Consider the following 14,322-nt stretch of genomic DNA (forward strand, 5'->3'; position numbering starts at 1 on the left):
GACGACGAGAAATTATGGGATTTGGAGCCACTCCTTTTTTAGTTTCTGCAAATTGTGGGAGCCACGTCACGTTCCATTTTGTAGTACACTAGTAGTCGAGTACTACTTCTTTTTTTTTTTTTTTTTAACAAGTGTTTTGTTTTGGGAAACTTATGCTTATTTATTAGTTTTCCTAATTTGGTTATGGCATGAAATTTTATTTTAGTAGTTAATTAACTAAATATTTTATAATTATCTGTATCAATCATCATTTAGTGTACACACAAATTTTTTACAGTAACAGCATGTTACAGTAGTTAATTAACTAAATATTTTATAATTATCTGTATTAATCATCATTTAGTGTACACACAAAAATTTTACAGTAACAGCATGTTACATGTACATAAATTATTCGATGTAATTCATCAACTAGTCACAAAATAAATATAGAGTGTGTGATATTGTCATTGTTTTTACACAAAAAAAATATTTGTTTTCAAGAAACATTTTTTAAATAAAAGGCACAAAATATACATTGATAAATATTAGGTTTTTTCTATAAAGTTTTTAATTGTTGTATTTAGTAATTGAAGCAACAGTAAAGGAACTGAAGATGCTTCTAGTTTTATTCCATTAGGGAAAGGGACAAATCTAGTGGGTACTACAAGTTGCCAACTTGGTTAACAACAACAACAACAAAAAGTCAGAAAGTTAAATTTGGGTTTTATTGATTGGAGGATAAAAAATGAAACAAAAAAGTAAAAATCATCGGGTCCAGACTTTAATGATGGTGAACCAATTAGAAGATAGGATTTGTCAGCACCATGACCTTAATCATTAACATCAAACTTCTTTTTTGGTTTCATTATGAAGGGATGGGGTAACTAAAGTTTGAAAATCTATCTCATATCCCATTGAATTTTAAACTCTTTTTTTTTTTTTCTCGATCTATCGTAAGGATGGTCAAAGTTTGTGATGTTTTTAATGATTATGATATATACATGTTGGATTCATTCCTTCAAGGCTTTACCTGTTATATGTTATAAACGGGATAATAACATTTGTGATTATCCATCACATTACTTTTTACTTTAAGTAACTTTAATCTTATTTATATGTTTATTACTTACTTACTTCCCAAGTAATTAAATTTTATCTTCTTATCCCATGTATGACTTATCCATTAGTAATCCCTATATATATGTGTTTGTTCGTTCATTGTAATATAGAACAAAAAAGTTAAGAGAGTGAAGTAATAGAAGTTCATTGTTTTAACTCTCTCCCTCCCTCCCCTCTCGATCTCTCTCCATTTATTTATTCTAGTGTATATAGTTATACATATATACACATATAATATAATATTATTATATATTTGTGTTATGTTTTATAACATATTATCAGCATGATGTCTTTACTGTTGGAGCTTTTATGAGGTAAGTAAGTTTATATTGTTTCGATTATATTTATAGAACATAAATATTATAGATATCGTGAAATTACGCCTTTTTCCGGATTGATCGTCATAAACTGTAGGCATTGCCTCCTTTATGATCAAATCTATAGCTAAATTATATCCGAATATATCGTTAGATATATAGTAGGCTTTGCCTCCTTCACGATCAAATAAAAGCTATTTCTTTTCCGGATAAATAGATCGTTAAATATGGTAGGTTTTGCCTCTTTTTCGATTATACATAAAGCTATATAATTTTTGGATGGATCATTTTATATGATAGGCTTTGTCTCCTTATAGATCTAACAAAAGACTATGTCTTTTCCAGAAAAATCGTTAAAAATGGCAGGTTATGCCTCCTATATTATCAAATATAAAGACTATGTCATTTTCTGGATTCATCGTTATAAGTGGTAGGTTTTACCTCCTTTTCGATCAAATATATAGTTATGTTATATCCAAATTGGTCGTTTGATATATGGTAGGCTCTGCCTCCTTCACGATCAAATAAAAGTTATGTCTTTTTCGGGTAGATAGATCGTTATATATGGTAGGCTTTACCTCCTTTACGATCATATATAAAGCTATATAATATTTGGATTGATCATTTGATATGGTAGGCTTCGCCCCTCCATCACGATCTAACAAAAGGCTATGTCCTTTCCAAAAGATCGGTTTTACCTTTTATGTGATCAAATAAAAGGTTTTGTCTTTTCCGGATTGATCATTATACATATAGAATTTCTACCTCATTCATGATCAAATAAAAAACTTTGTTTTTTCCGGATTGATCGTTATATATGATAGGCTCTCCCTATTCTAAGATCAAAGAAAAGCTATGTCTATTGAGTTCTTATATATAAGGCTATAACTCTTATTTTATTTTCTGAATTTATATGTTTGTTTATTTAATTCCGTTTATTAGTAAAGAATAACTATATGTGTTATATGAGATTTAAAGACAATGAAATGTCTTTAAAATCAAAAATATATTTCTCTTATGAGAATATATGAAGCACATGTCAGTATATCCTAGACAGTGCAAACATAATTGAAAGGTCTAGATGAGTTAGTCTCTCGACTTCCAAAGACATCATATTCATAATTATCGATGTCTAGTGTTCTCCAAAGTCTCAAAGAAACTCATGGAGTTTTGAAGACTTTTTTTTTCTTAATGAAATTATTATGTTGAGACTATAAATAAATATGGTATCGCAAGATCGGCCATATTGGAGACACACATGTATATGATTATATCATACAAAAAGAAAGATGGCAAAATAATAGTAAAAATGAAATTCTTTTATGCTTTAAGTATAACATTACCGGTTAAGCCATCCCGGTCAATCAATGATATTAAAAATCATTGAGAATTTGTTCAGAGGAACAAAAGTTTTTTCAAAAGTACTGCATGTCCCAGTTCACATTTCATGAAGTTGTAATCACTGCACTTCATTCATATTTCAGGTAACATCTAATTTATGTTGAATTTATTTAAGTTTATTTAAATTCAATTAATTTTCTATTTATTGTTTATGAAGTCGATGGTTATATACCTCCTCCTTAATTTTGTAGTAGTCTATGCCTCCAGAATCATATAGTGTTGGCCCACTCACCATCTTTTTGGATTAACAAGCTCATTGTATATATATGATGGTTTGATTTCTTTAATAAATCCCCAAATTAAACCCCAAATATCACCGATGTAAAAATAAGATTCGGTTAAAGGTGAATGGATATAAAATTCATCATCTTGAGAGGGGTAATTCTCATCTCACATATTATAAGGATCTAAGATAATAGACATAACCAGAATCGGTATGTTGTTGATCCATGTATGGGATTCAGTACGAGATGAATCAACTCCAAGAGTTATCATCTCGAGGGGGAGAATTAAAATTCCACATCGACAATAAGTCGATAAACTTTGGTGAATTTGACACCCCATAGCGATATAACTTTGGTGAAGTCATATCCTTTAGTTTATCACATATATATGTCGCATGTGATAAAGTAGAACATCCATGATGTTCACTCTTGAAATGAGCTATATAATCATTCATAGCGCAACCACAAGATATTACAAAACGGTTCCTGGTTTTTTGATCTCCATGTCAAAACATGGAACATGGAGTTTTGCATGTAGTCAATATTATATATGACGCCAACATTTTATAAAGAAATATTACTCCCATGTTATATATTCACGGTTGAAGATCAAATATTTCTCATTTTGAATCTTATGGGTGTGTGATATATATTTTAAAATGCTCCTCCACACCGCATAAAAATATCATCCACAGAGGATGAAATATATAGATGTGGGAGATGACTCTCCGCTCTAATAATGTTAAAGCCATCTTATGAGAGATGTGCTTATTGCAAGATTTGCATATCATCATGTTGGATGATAAAGATCCCATCACTATGGGGAAATCATAAAATAGTTTGGATCTTTGAACAAACGAATATAATGAATATGAACTTGATTGTTCAAAAGTTCAAAAGACCACTATTCAAAATGTTTACTGCAAATCAAATGCAAAAAGCTGATGGTTGAGATTTCATATTGATCCTCGCTTAAATGAATATGAACTTGTAGTTCTAAGAAATCTCACATCCCAGCTAGAAATGCTCCAATAAAATATGTCTCTGACGGATGACATACTAAGTCTATGACACACAAGAAACGTGATAGACTACTTTGGTTCCTAAGATAAATAAAATCCTCGAAAAGAAAAAGGAGCAAATAAAAAAGAGGCTTATACTCTCAAAAGAGGAGCAAATGAACTCCTAAAGAGGAGTAGATAGACTCTTAAAGAAGAGCTAATAGACTCCCTGAGAGGAACACATAGACTCCTAAAAAGGAGCAAGATACTTCTCAAGAGGAGTAGAGAAACCGGTTGATATGGTTAACGAAATCAGGTACCTGTATAAAATCATTTATATAATGATTAAAGAGATCTTGATTAACCATGTCATTACGGGAAATATGGAACCAAAGACATAATGTCGACAATAAAAATATTATATCGCGCAATGTGATTAATGAGGATCATAAATCTCTGCTCTGTGAGCGTACAAAGATATATATTGGCCAATAAAGAGGTAATCAAGTCTATATTAAACTCGTATGAAAGACGGGTAATTTTTAGACTAGTGGTCCAAGCATCAAAAGGGTATAATGATATAACGAAATGGTGTGTCGTGCCATGTTTTGTTAAAATACCTTATCAAACAAAATGGATGTTATATGAATGACTTGAAATATGCCTCATGGATGCTTGAAGAGCTTACCCCGAAATATATATGATATCATAATTATGTTCTCGAGAACTCATAACAGTGATGATTTTGAACATCATCAAAACTCTTGAAGAGTTATATGGAATGAAAGATCTTGGAAAGACAAATATGTCTCTAGATATTCCAAACTAAACATCTTTCGAAATAGATTCGATAGATGTTATACTAATCACTTTTAAAGGAAGTCAAATATAGATATATATAGATATATATATATAATCATGTAAGATCATATAGAAATGCTGACGAGCATTTATATATTTTATGAATTATACATAGCATTTTCTACTAATCTTTTTGCAGCATATAACTCATTCTCTATGAGTAGATTTTGAGTATGAGTTAAAACATATCTTCTATTGCAAAGGTGTGATTAACTTGGGCTTAATATATTTTGGAACCCCCAAGTTTGGTTTAGTTGGTTTTACAGATGGAAGATTTATATCGGATCAGTACAAAGATAAATCGCAAAACAACAACTTCGCGACGTTTCAGTGATAGACTTTTTGGCTGTCGCTTATTCAAGTCATGCCAAAATAGTTGTTCTTCATATGCCATATCGAGAATCCCTAATGGCTCAGATGATGTCCGAACATCAACCAATAGTTACCCGCCTAAGCCTGAAGCCTCGTAACATGTTTACAAAGAACTTCGAACTGAGGGTTCGATCAACATCAACTAGTTAATGTTTGTTGAGACCCATTAGCAAGATGCAACTAAAGTAGTCACCAAGGGCAACACCACTGTTTGAAGATTCTGTTGCATATGTCGCCCAAATTCAAAGGAAGCTACACCAAGAGTGACAAAACAAGACATATTCCTCTCTTACCTTTGAGAAGAATAAAGAAGTTGATAGTTAGTCCATCAACTCAAGTAACAATGTAGCAGAGTTACTTATAAAGGGGGAGAATATGATGATCCACGTGGCTGCACTCTTTTTCCCTTATCATGGTTTTTATCCCACTGGGTTTTTCCATGAAAGTTTTTTAACGAGGCAGCAAATAACACGCAGAATATCGATCTCAAAGAAGAATGTCAATGGTGAAGGTCTATCTCTCTTCAGAAGAATGAAGAGAATGATCGATATGGATCATCTACGAAGATATGAAGAAAAGAATGATCGATATGACTCATCTACGAAACCTATGAAGAGAAAAAGACTCGTCTATTTCAGGGGGAGATTGTGTCACTATACTCTTTTTCCCTTATCATGGTTTTTATCCTATATGATTTTTCTATGATAAAGTTTTTAACGAGGCAGTACACAATAAATGGTGATGAATAATCAAGGGAGAGTGTTATAAACGAGATAATAACACTTGTGATTATCCATCACATTACTTCTACTCTAAGTAACTTTAATCTTATCCATATGTTTATCACTTACTTACTTCCCAAGTAATTAAAGTTTATCTTCTTATCCCATGTATGACTTATCCATTAGTAATCCCTATATATATGTGTTTGTTGGTTTATTGTAATAAAGAACAAAAAAGTTGGAGAGTGAAGTAATAGAAGTTCATTGTTTTAACTCTCTCCCTCCCCTCTCGATCTCTTTCCATTTATTTATTCTAGTGTACATAGTTATACATATATACACATATATATATATATATAATATAATATTATTATATATTTGCGTTATGTTTTATAACATTATAATCTTAATATTTAGAATTTTGTATATTTTTTTCGAGTTATCATGTCTCAGCCATATCGAATGTACCTGCCAAGATCTCTTGAGAGAGTTTTTCAAAAATATCAAGTTGGGCTTATGCCCCCTAACAAAGTTAAGCAAGCTCGCTTGGTACATGTTATCAAGGTAGGTGCGTGCGTCTCTTAGTTTCAACTTTCAACGAATTCAAACAATGATATTTTGACACAATTTTCTAACAACAATATGTCATAGTTTGGATTTGTAAGGGTTAGGCCTGGACATTTGGGTACCCGATCGGGTTCGGGTCGGGTATTTCGGATTTTTGGGTATTTCAGTAAGAGGGTTTCAGACCTATTCGGGTATTTTTAATATTTGGGTAGGGTTTCGGATATACATCCATCAGGTTCGAGTCGGATTCGGGTACCTGATCCCAATCTAAAATTAAACAAAACCAAACTCAATGCTATTCATTCTCCAAAATTAAACAAAACCAAACTGGAACAATGCCATTAATTCAATCCGAAAATAAAATATAACACAAAAAGAGACCAATGTTCAAACTTCAAACCACGAACAAACATCTCCATGTTCTAACAAACCAAGTACTAAAAAAACAACAAAGTAAACAAGTTTTCCAAATGAAACACCAAGTGAAAGAATAGTCGACACACCAAGTGATTGTAACACCAATTTCACCAAGTAAAAGTGTGAAACACCAAAGCCGATAGTTCTACTTCTTGTCTTCTTGATCTTGATGATGAATCCATACAAAAATAAGAAGCATATTAGACGATTAGGAATAGAATACAAGAGTAAGAGACAGTCAATACATTGAACTTATTTACCTTGTAGCTGTAGCCGAGACCTGAGTGACTTACTCTTCAATGTGAAACTCTGAAAACAAAAGAAATGGATGAGTTAACATAAAGTGTAAGAGAGGGAATAACAGAAAAAAAAACAAGTAGATAGACAAACCTTTTCCAAGTCGATCTTCATATTCCACTTCTGAAAGTATTTGTGCGTTTGTAAGCACTCTTGATTCAATTGCAATGTCTTGTTACCACTGCTCAGTACACATCAAAACCTCAACCATATAGGGAGTTAGGCAACTCCTACATGGTTCTATTATCCTACCACTTGTGCTAAAAGCACTTTCAGATGCTACAGATGAAACTTGCATAGCAAAGACATCACGAGCCATTTGTGATAGAATGGGATACTTGCCACAGTTGAGTTTCCACCAAGAAAGAACATCATAGTCAGTCCCCATCATCACATCCGGATTCTCAACAGCCTCTTTCAGTATGTAGTCAGTTCCAAATAGATGTAGTTAAAGGAACAAACAAAAGAAAACATTAAGACATACCTTGTTACAGAAATGTCTCCAAGCCATACTTTCAATGAAAGCCAACGGCAACTCCCCTATCACAAGCATCTCATTGGATGCTTCTCTGAATACACTCTCAGGAACTTTTGCACTTCTCAAATTTCCATCCTTATCAATGACCTGCTGAGTCGAATTTCTATCTTTGCCGTCTAGCCATGCCTTATGTTCCTTACAGATTTCAAGATGATTCCATAAATTTTTAGTCCCTGACTTTGTTGGACACTTGAATTCTCTCTTGCAATAGTGGCAGGTACATAGATTACGGTCATTTGGTAGCCTTGTGAAATGAACCCACACACCAGACTTTGGCGTTATCATCCTTTGAGTTTTAGGTTGTTCACAACCATCTCCACCTTCATGATTTTGTTTTCTTTTTCCCCATTGATTTGCTTCTGGAGTCTGAAACCCTTCTCCTTGGTCGTCATACTCAAGATCAGGTCCATCTGCATTATTGTCTCGATCGTATTGAGGTGTAGATGAATCCATCTGCAGATTGTAAAAGAAAAACAAGTTAGTAAATGATCTTACCATCAACAGATCATAAATGTTAGAAGAGATCATCACAACACAAACGCACACAACACAAATGCTAAAACAGAACCTAATTACCTAACCATTAAGCTAAAAAGAACCAATTGAAGCTAAAACATAAACGATTACCATCCATCTCCATCACGCAAAAAAAACAGAACCCATTCAAGAAAATCACATAGAACTTCAAATAACTCATCAAGCTAAACTAAAACAAAACCTATTGAAGCTAAAACATAAACGATTACCATCCATCTCCATCACGCAAAAAAAAAAACAGAACCCATTCAAAGAAATCACATAGAACTTCAAATAACCCATCAAGCTATACTAAAACAAAACCTATTGAAGCTAAAACATAAACGATTACCATCCATCTCCATCACGCAAAAAAGAACAGAACCCATTCAAAGAAATCACATAGAACTTCAAGGGAAGCCATCAAGCTAAACTAAAACAGAACCTAATCAAAACAAACAAGTGAAGAACTTATGATTTAAACAAGATACAACAAAAATAGAAACGGAGGAGAAGTCGCAGAACTGGAACAAGATACAACAAAAATTACCTGTGATTGATACCGTGAAGTAGGAGAGGAGTTTCGGTTATCCAGTTTGATAAATGGGGACTGAATCAAGATAAATAGGGTTATAGAACCTCGAAACTGGAAAAGGAACCGGTTGTGATAGGTGAATTAAAAAAAACTGCTTCACTTTAAGGATTATAGGCAGTAGGAGTAGGGTTATACGAACGGGTGTTTCATAAGTAATCGGGTTTTGATCGGTTTTTAATCGGATTTCGGGTATTACCCGATCGGGTTCGGATATCCGAAGTTCAGAAATCCCAGATCCATTCGGATATTTTCCTCTAACGGATGCGGGTTCGGTTCAGGTTTTTTGGATCGGATTCGAGTTTCGGATCCGGATATTTTGTCCAGGGTTAGTAAGGGCATTTTCATCGGTTATAGGGTATATGGGTATTTGAAAACATTAATTAATAATTTTATAATAAATAAATTATTTGTTTAAATTTTAATTAATAAAAAAAGGATATGACCCAATCTGATAATGACACATGGTTGACACCCATTACCATAGTATCCTAAATTATCTAGACGGAGACCCAATATTTAAACTGTTTCTAACTTTTTATTATATTTAATTTTTTTTTAATATATTGATACTCAATCAAAGATGTGGGATGGAAATGCTCTAATGAAACTAAATGATGTGACACCAAATCCTTGAAATCTAACTTTTACTGAAAAAACTGAAAAAATAAAGAAAAAAAACTGAAAAAATAATGGAAAAAATCACAAAAATAAGATTTAGACAATATTTAGTTATTTACGATACATGAAATGGTTATTTGATAAAACAAAAAGAAAAGAAAGATAATTTCATAATAATAACATAATTATAAGACCCCCTAACAAAGTTAAGCAAGCTCGCTTGGTACATGTTACCAAGGTAGGTGCATGCGTCTCTTAGTTTCAACTTTCAACGAATTCAAACAATGATATTTTGACACAACTTTCTAACAACAATATGTCATAGTTTGGATTTGTAAGGGAATTTTTATCGGTTATAGGGTATATGGGTATCTGAAAATATTAATTTAATAATTTTATAATAAATAAATTATTTGTTTAAATTTTAACTAATAAAAGAAGATATGACCCAATCTGATAATGACACATGGTTGATATCCATTACTATAGTATCCTAAATTATCTGGGCAGAGACCCGATATCTAAATTGTTTCTAACTTTTTATTATTATTTTTTTTTAATATACGGATACTCAATCAAAAATGTGGGATGGAAATGCTCTAATGAAACTAAATGATGTGACACCAAATTTTTGAAATCTAATTTTACTGAAAAAATAAAGAAAAAAAAATCACGAAAATAAAATTTAGACAAGATTTAGTTATTTATGATACATGAAATGGTTATTTGATAAAACAAAAAGAATAGAAAGATAATTTCATAATAATAGCATAATTATAAAACATTGTATTTAGTCATTTTGATATAGGTCTCTAGCTAGTACATATTACATTAGTGCACTGCTTACAACTTAGGAACACTTAATTGATGAAAGGATTATTAAATACACTTCTACTAATTAGGCTATTGATTTTTCCATAATGGACTAAGCAACGGAAAGAAAAAACCCGGTGATGGTGGTGGCATCGATTCAGTACCACCACCTAAAAACCGTGGCGAAAATGCAAAATTAGGTGAGAACAATGGAAACGGCGATCTTGGTGGAGGTGACAAAACAAACTGTGAAACTGGAGATTGGAATGGTATTGGATTAGGACCGGTTTGATGTAAACGAAATAATTTGGTTGATGGTTGAACCGGATTTTGGTTTTGTGGCTGAGACCGGTTTCCGCCAGGGCTTGATTCGATTAGGTAACGCATATAAGCCGAGATGGGGGATTCGGCTGGGTTACCCGAAAATTGGTTAACAGGCTGAACCGGTTCAGAAGCGATTGGAACAGATTGAACCGGAGGTTGAAGTGGAGGATGGTTGACTTGGGTCAAAGGAGCAGGTCTAACTTTAACCAGCCGTGAATTTGGTGGTTTTGGTGGGTTCGCTTGCGGAGGAGGATTGACGGAAGAAGTTGAACCGAGTCCGGTTAACTGTTGAACGATTGATCTGAAATCGGTTTTGTTGATGTTGTAAACCAAAGCTTGAGGGTTTTGTTGTTGATTTTGCTGGGTTGATGGATCTTTACGGATGTTTTTTCCCATCTTGTTCACACCAAGATGATGTTGATGATGGTTATCATTATTATGATAATCATTAGCACGATTTCTCTGATCATCCATTAATAAAACCTGAAACAAACAAACAACAATGGAGCAGATCCAAATCTTGGAAAGAAACTATAGTAGAGAAGAAGAAACCACAAAGACAAATATTTCTAAACCAAGAATCTCTCTAGAACAAGTAAAATTAAAATTGTTTTATAACCTTCTTAAGGAGAAAGAGAGCTTACGCGTTTTCTGAATTTGACTAGAAAAAAAAAACGACTGGAAAAGAAGAACAAAACAAGAGGCTTTTGACTTTTTGTTGTTGTTGTCTCTCTTTCTCTCTCAATTTGAGTTGTTGTTAATTATATAAAACTAGTTTCTGATAACTAATATATTTTTTTGCTAGATGGTGTTCAACCAACAAGTGGACTAGATTAGCTGATTAGGATATTTAGACGTAAACAAGTTGAGAGGATTAGTGTTTTATAATAGGAAGACTAATTAAAGTTGTTTATTTAGGAGTCGTATTTTTTTTTTTTTTTGTCAAGTGATGTTATTGATAAACCTTGGAATGATACAAAGTGAAATACAACTGAGATGATAACACCTTAGTAACTTACTATTAATTATTAACAGAGATGATAACACGTGTTGGATTTCTTACCATCGAAACAATTGTAATACAAGAGAGGGTATTCAACTTGATATTTAAAAGATTTTGTAGGATTTTAATATTCTAGAATTTTGAAAGATTTAGGATAGTTTTTGGAGATTTGATTGTGTTTTAGAGTTTTTCAATTTTTCTAAAAAAGAAAATGAAATTTGATTCTATGAAATTCTACAAGACTTTATTAGTAAACTTTGAGAGATTTTAAAATATTTTACAACACAAAAAAAGAAAATTATATGCTAAAAAGGAAAATTATGAAAGGGTTGCAAGGGAAGTATGTAACAACGGGGAAGTATGTGAGAAAAGTCGGTAGAGCTTATAGAAAGGGTTTAATGGAGAATGAGAAGAACGGGATGGTGTTTGCTTGTGAAGTGCCATGGCTATGTAACGTATCTTTGGTGGTGAGCAGAGGGATGGGCTTAGAGGGAAGACATAATGGCAAAATCATGAGCAGTCTAATGAAGACTTCACTAGAAGTGGACCAAATCTTGCGTCTGCCTTTCTCTTGCTTGGATTATCTGAAAACTGGTCTTGCCATCATATAACTTGATCTCAGGTTCAAGGTATGTTTTGTACGTAGCTAAGAGAGATATAGCAAATGAAAAACACAAAAGTAGGCTGTAAAACGCAATGAAACTTGTGACTTGTGGCTCCAATATGGTTTAGTTGTCGTGCACTTACGATTGCAGTAGAATTGTGTTGTCATATAATAATACAAGAGTTGCTCGTGCATCATGTGTTGTTGCTCGAACACGCCTTGGTCCTCCAAAGAGAAGTTGATTTCCTCTTGTTTCATGTTTACCACATTTGATGGTTTCTCTGCAGTCATCCTTCTCTTTCAATTTTGATTTCACAGGAAAAAGTTGCAGGTATGATAGTTCATCTTTTTGAAATCCATCAAAATTCCAGTTAAAAGGGTATGATTTTATAATTCATATTTTTCAACTAAAAAACAACATAAAGTCTCTTAAAATCATTCAAAATAACATTTAAAAAAAAAGTTGTGATGTTTTGAATAACAATAGATTTCAAGTAAGTTTTATAAATTATTGATTGAATAACAAGAGATTGTGTATTATTTTAAATAATTTTATATGAATGTCAAGTTGAATAACATTGAACTTTGAAAGATTTTTAAAAATCATCAATTGAATAACAAGTGATTTTAGGAATACTTTAAAATCTATTAGAATGTCAAGTTCAATACCTCCCTTAACAAGGGATTTTAGGAATACTTTAAAATATATTAGAATCTCAAGTTCAATACCTCCCTCTAGTGTTTACTGTTTTCTGGGGTAGAAAGTAGTGTTTACTGTTTAGTGTCGTCTTATCGTAAAGAGAATACCACTAGTATTAAACACAGCCGACAATAATGACCATTAACGGTTTAGAGAATATAAACCACGAGCATAGGACTAAATTAAAATTATTATTGTAGTAAAAATTAAAATTAAAATTAAAAGAGAATACAACAAGGTATCGTTTTAATACAGTAGTAGTAAACATTAAAATTATTCACAGTATATCCGTTCATGGACCTTGAGCCTAGGACTAAATAAAAGTATATCCATAATATAGTTTTTATATAATTTTAGGTTTTAATAGTAACTACCGTTGGGACGATCAAATCCGTCAGCAGTTTAGTTCGCCTCAAAAATAAAACGGACAGCAGACCGTTGCAGACCAACTTTATTTATATATAAAAATAGTCTGCAGTTGATTCGCAGCTGTTTTTCTGTATCTTTTGAACCGCAGCATTGCAGACTAAACTTGTGAATGATAAAATTTGCCGATGGATTTATCCGCCTTAACCACTACAACCATTTCCACCCTTAGTCTGAAAATTTGGTAATCTGAAAATCTAGATAACTTTATTTTTTAGACCAAACTTAGGCTCTGATTGAGAGAGACTTTAAAAACTTTAAAATTAATTTAAAGGCTTAAAAGCCAAAATTTTACCAATCATGCTTTTATTACTTTATTATTTTTAAAAGCCTTAAAAGTCTAACTGCCCATTTTTTTAGTTTGTACGTACAAATTTTTAAAGCCACAAATGTGAGACTTTTTTGGCTGTTAAAAAAAACAAAAAAAAACTGTAGTTATTTTTTCTCTTTCTTATTTTCCATGATGATTGAAATAATAATAAAGCTCTCCACAAGTTTATATATATATTCTACATATTTTATTTTTATAAAATAATTATTCTTATTTTTTTCTCTTTCTTTTAAGATCTATTTCAATAATAATTATTTTTATTTTTATTATCATCATTAATATCATCATTTCAATATTTTTAATAATAAAAGTAACAGTTACAGCTTAAAAAGTGTTTGTTACTAATCAAAATTTAACAGTTAAAGTTTGTACAGTCAAAGCATCTACAGTCAAAATTCTCTACACCTAAAATTTTAAAGTTAAAGTCTTTACAGCCATAAATAACAGCCGTTACCAATCGGAGCCTAAGAATATCTCCAATATATTATTTTACTTTTAGTTTAATATAGAGTAAAATAACTTTTCAATATAGCATTTTATTTCGTACTTTTAAAAATAATAGTAAAGAAATAAT

At 32.0% G+C, this 14,322-nt stretch overlaps 1 protein-coding gene and 1 long non-coding RNA gene across 3 annotated transcripts; both read right to left on the bottom strand.

Moving 5' to 3' along the window:
• Positions 1 to 7,108: 7,108 nt before the first annotated feature.
• Positions 7,109 to 9,306, bottom strand: LOC147934722 (uncharacterized). Its single transcript, XR_015571749.1, has 4 exons — positions 8,885 to 9,306; positions 7,374 to 8,271; positions 7,244 to 7,292; positions 7,109 to 7,148 (listed from the first exon to the last, which is right to left on the bottom strand). It is a non-coding gene; the product is annotated as an uncharacterized LOC147934722 (long non-coding RNA).
• A 983-nt stretch (positions 9,307 to 10,289) lies between these two features.
• On the bottom strand, positions 10,290 to 11,442 carry LOC104724696 (protein HAIKU1-like). Of its 2 annotated transcripts, none has more exons than XM_010443247.3 (2): positions 11,329 to 11,442; positions 10,290 to 11,167 (listed from the first exon to the last, which is right to left on the bottom strand). In XM_010443247.3, exon 2 carries the CDS (start codon positions 11,156 to 11,158, stop codon positions 10,451 to 10,453), a length of 708 nt encoding a protein of 235 aa, XP_010441549.2. In that variant the 5' UTR covers positions 11,159 to 11,167; positions 11,329 to 11,442; the 3' UTR covers positions 10,290 to 10,450. The 2 variants fall into 2 exon arrangements, with proteins under 2 accessions (XP_010441549.2, XP_010441548.2); XM_010443246.2 differs by having other exon boundaries at positions 11,304 to 11,442.
• Between the last annotated feature and the right edge of the window lie 2,880 nt (positions 11,443 to 14,322).

Source organism: Camelina sativa, chromosome 11 (genome assembly GCF_030686135.1).
Source record: "Camelina sativa cultivar CO46 ecotype springtype chromosome 11, ASM3068613v1".
Lineage (NCBI taxonomy): Eukaryota > Viridiplantae > Streptophyta > Magnoliopsida > Brassicales > Brassicaceae > Camelina > Camelina sativa.

Excerpts from the sequence above, each read along its gene's own strand:
- LOC104724696 (XM_010443247.3), bottom strand. The coding sequence starts at position 11,158 with ATGGATGATCAGAGAAATCGTGCTAATGATTATCATAATAATGATAAC.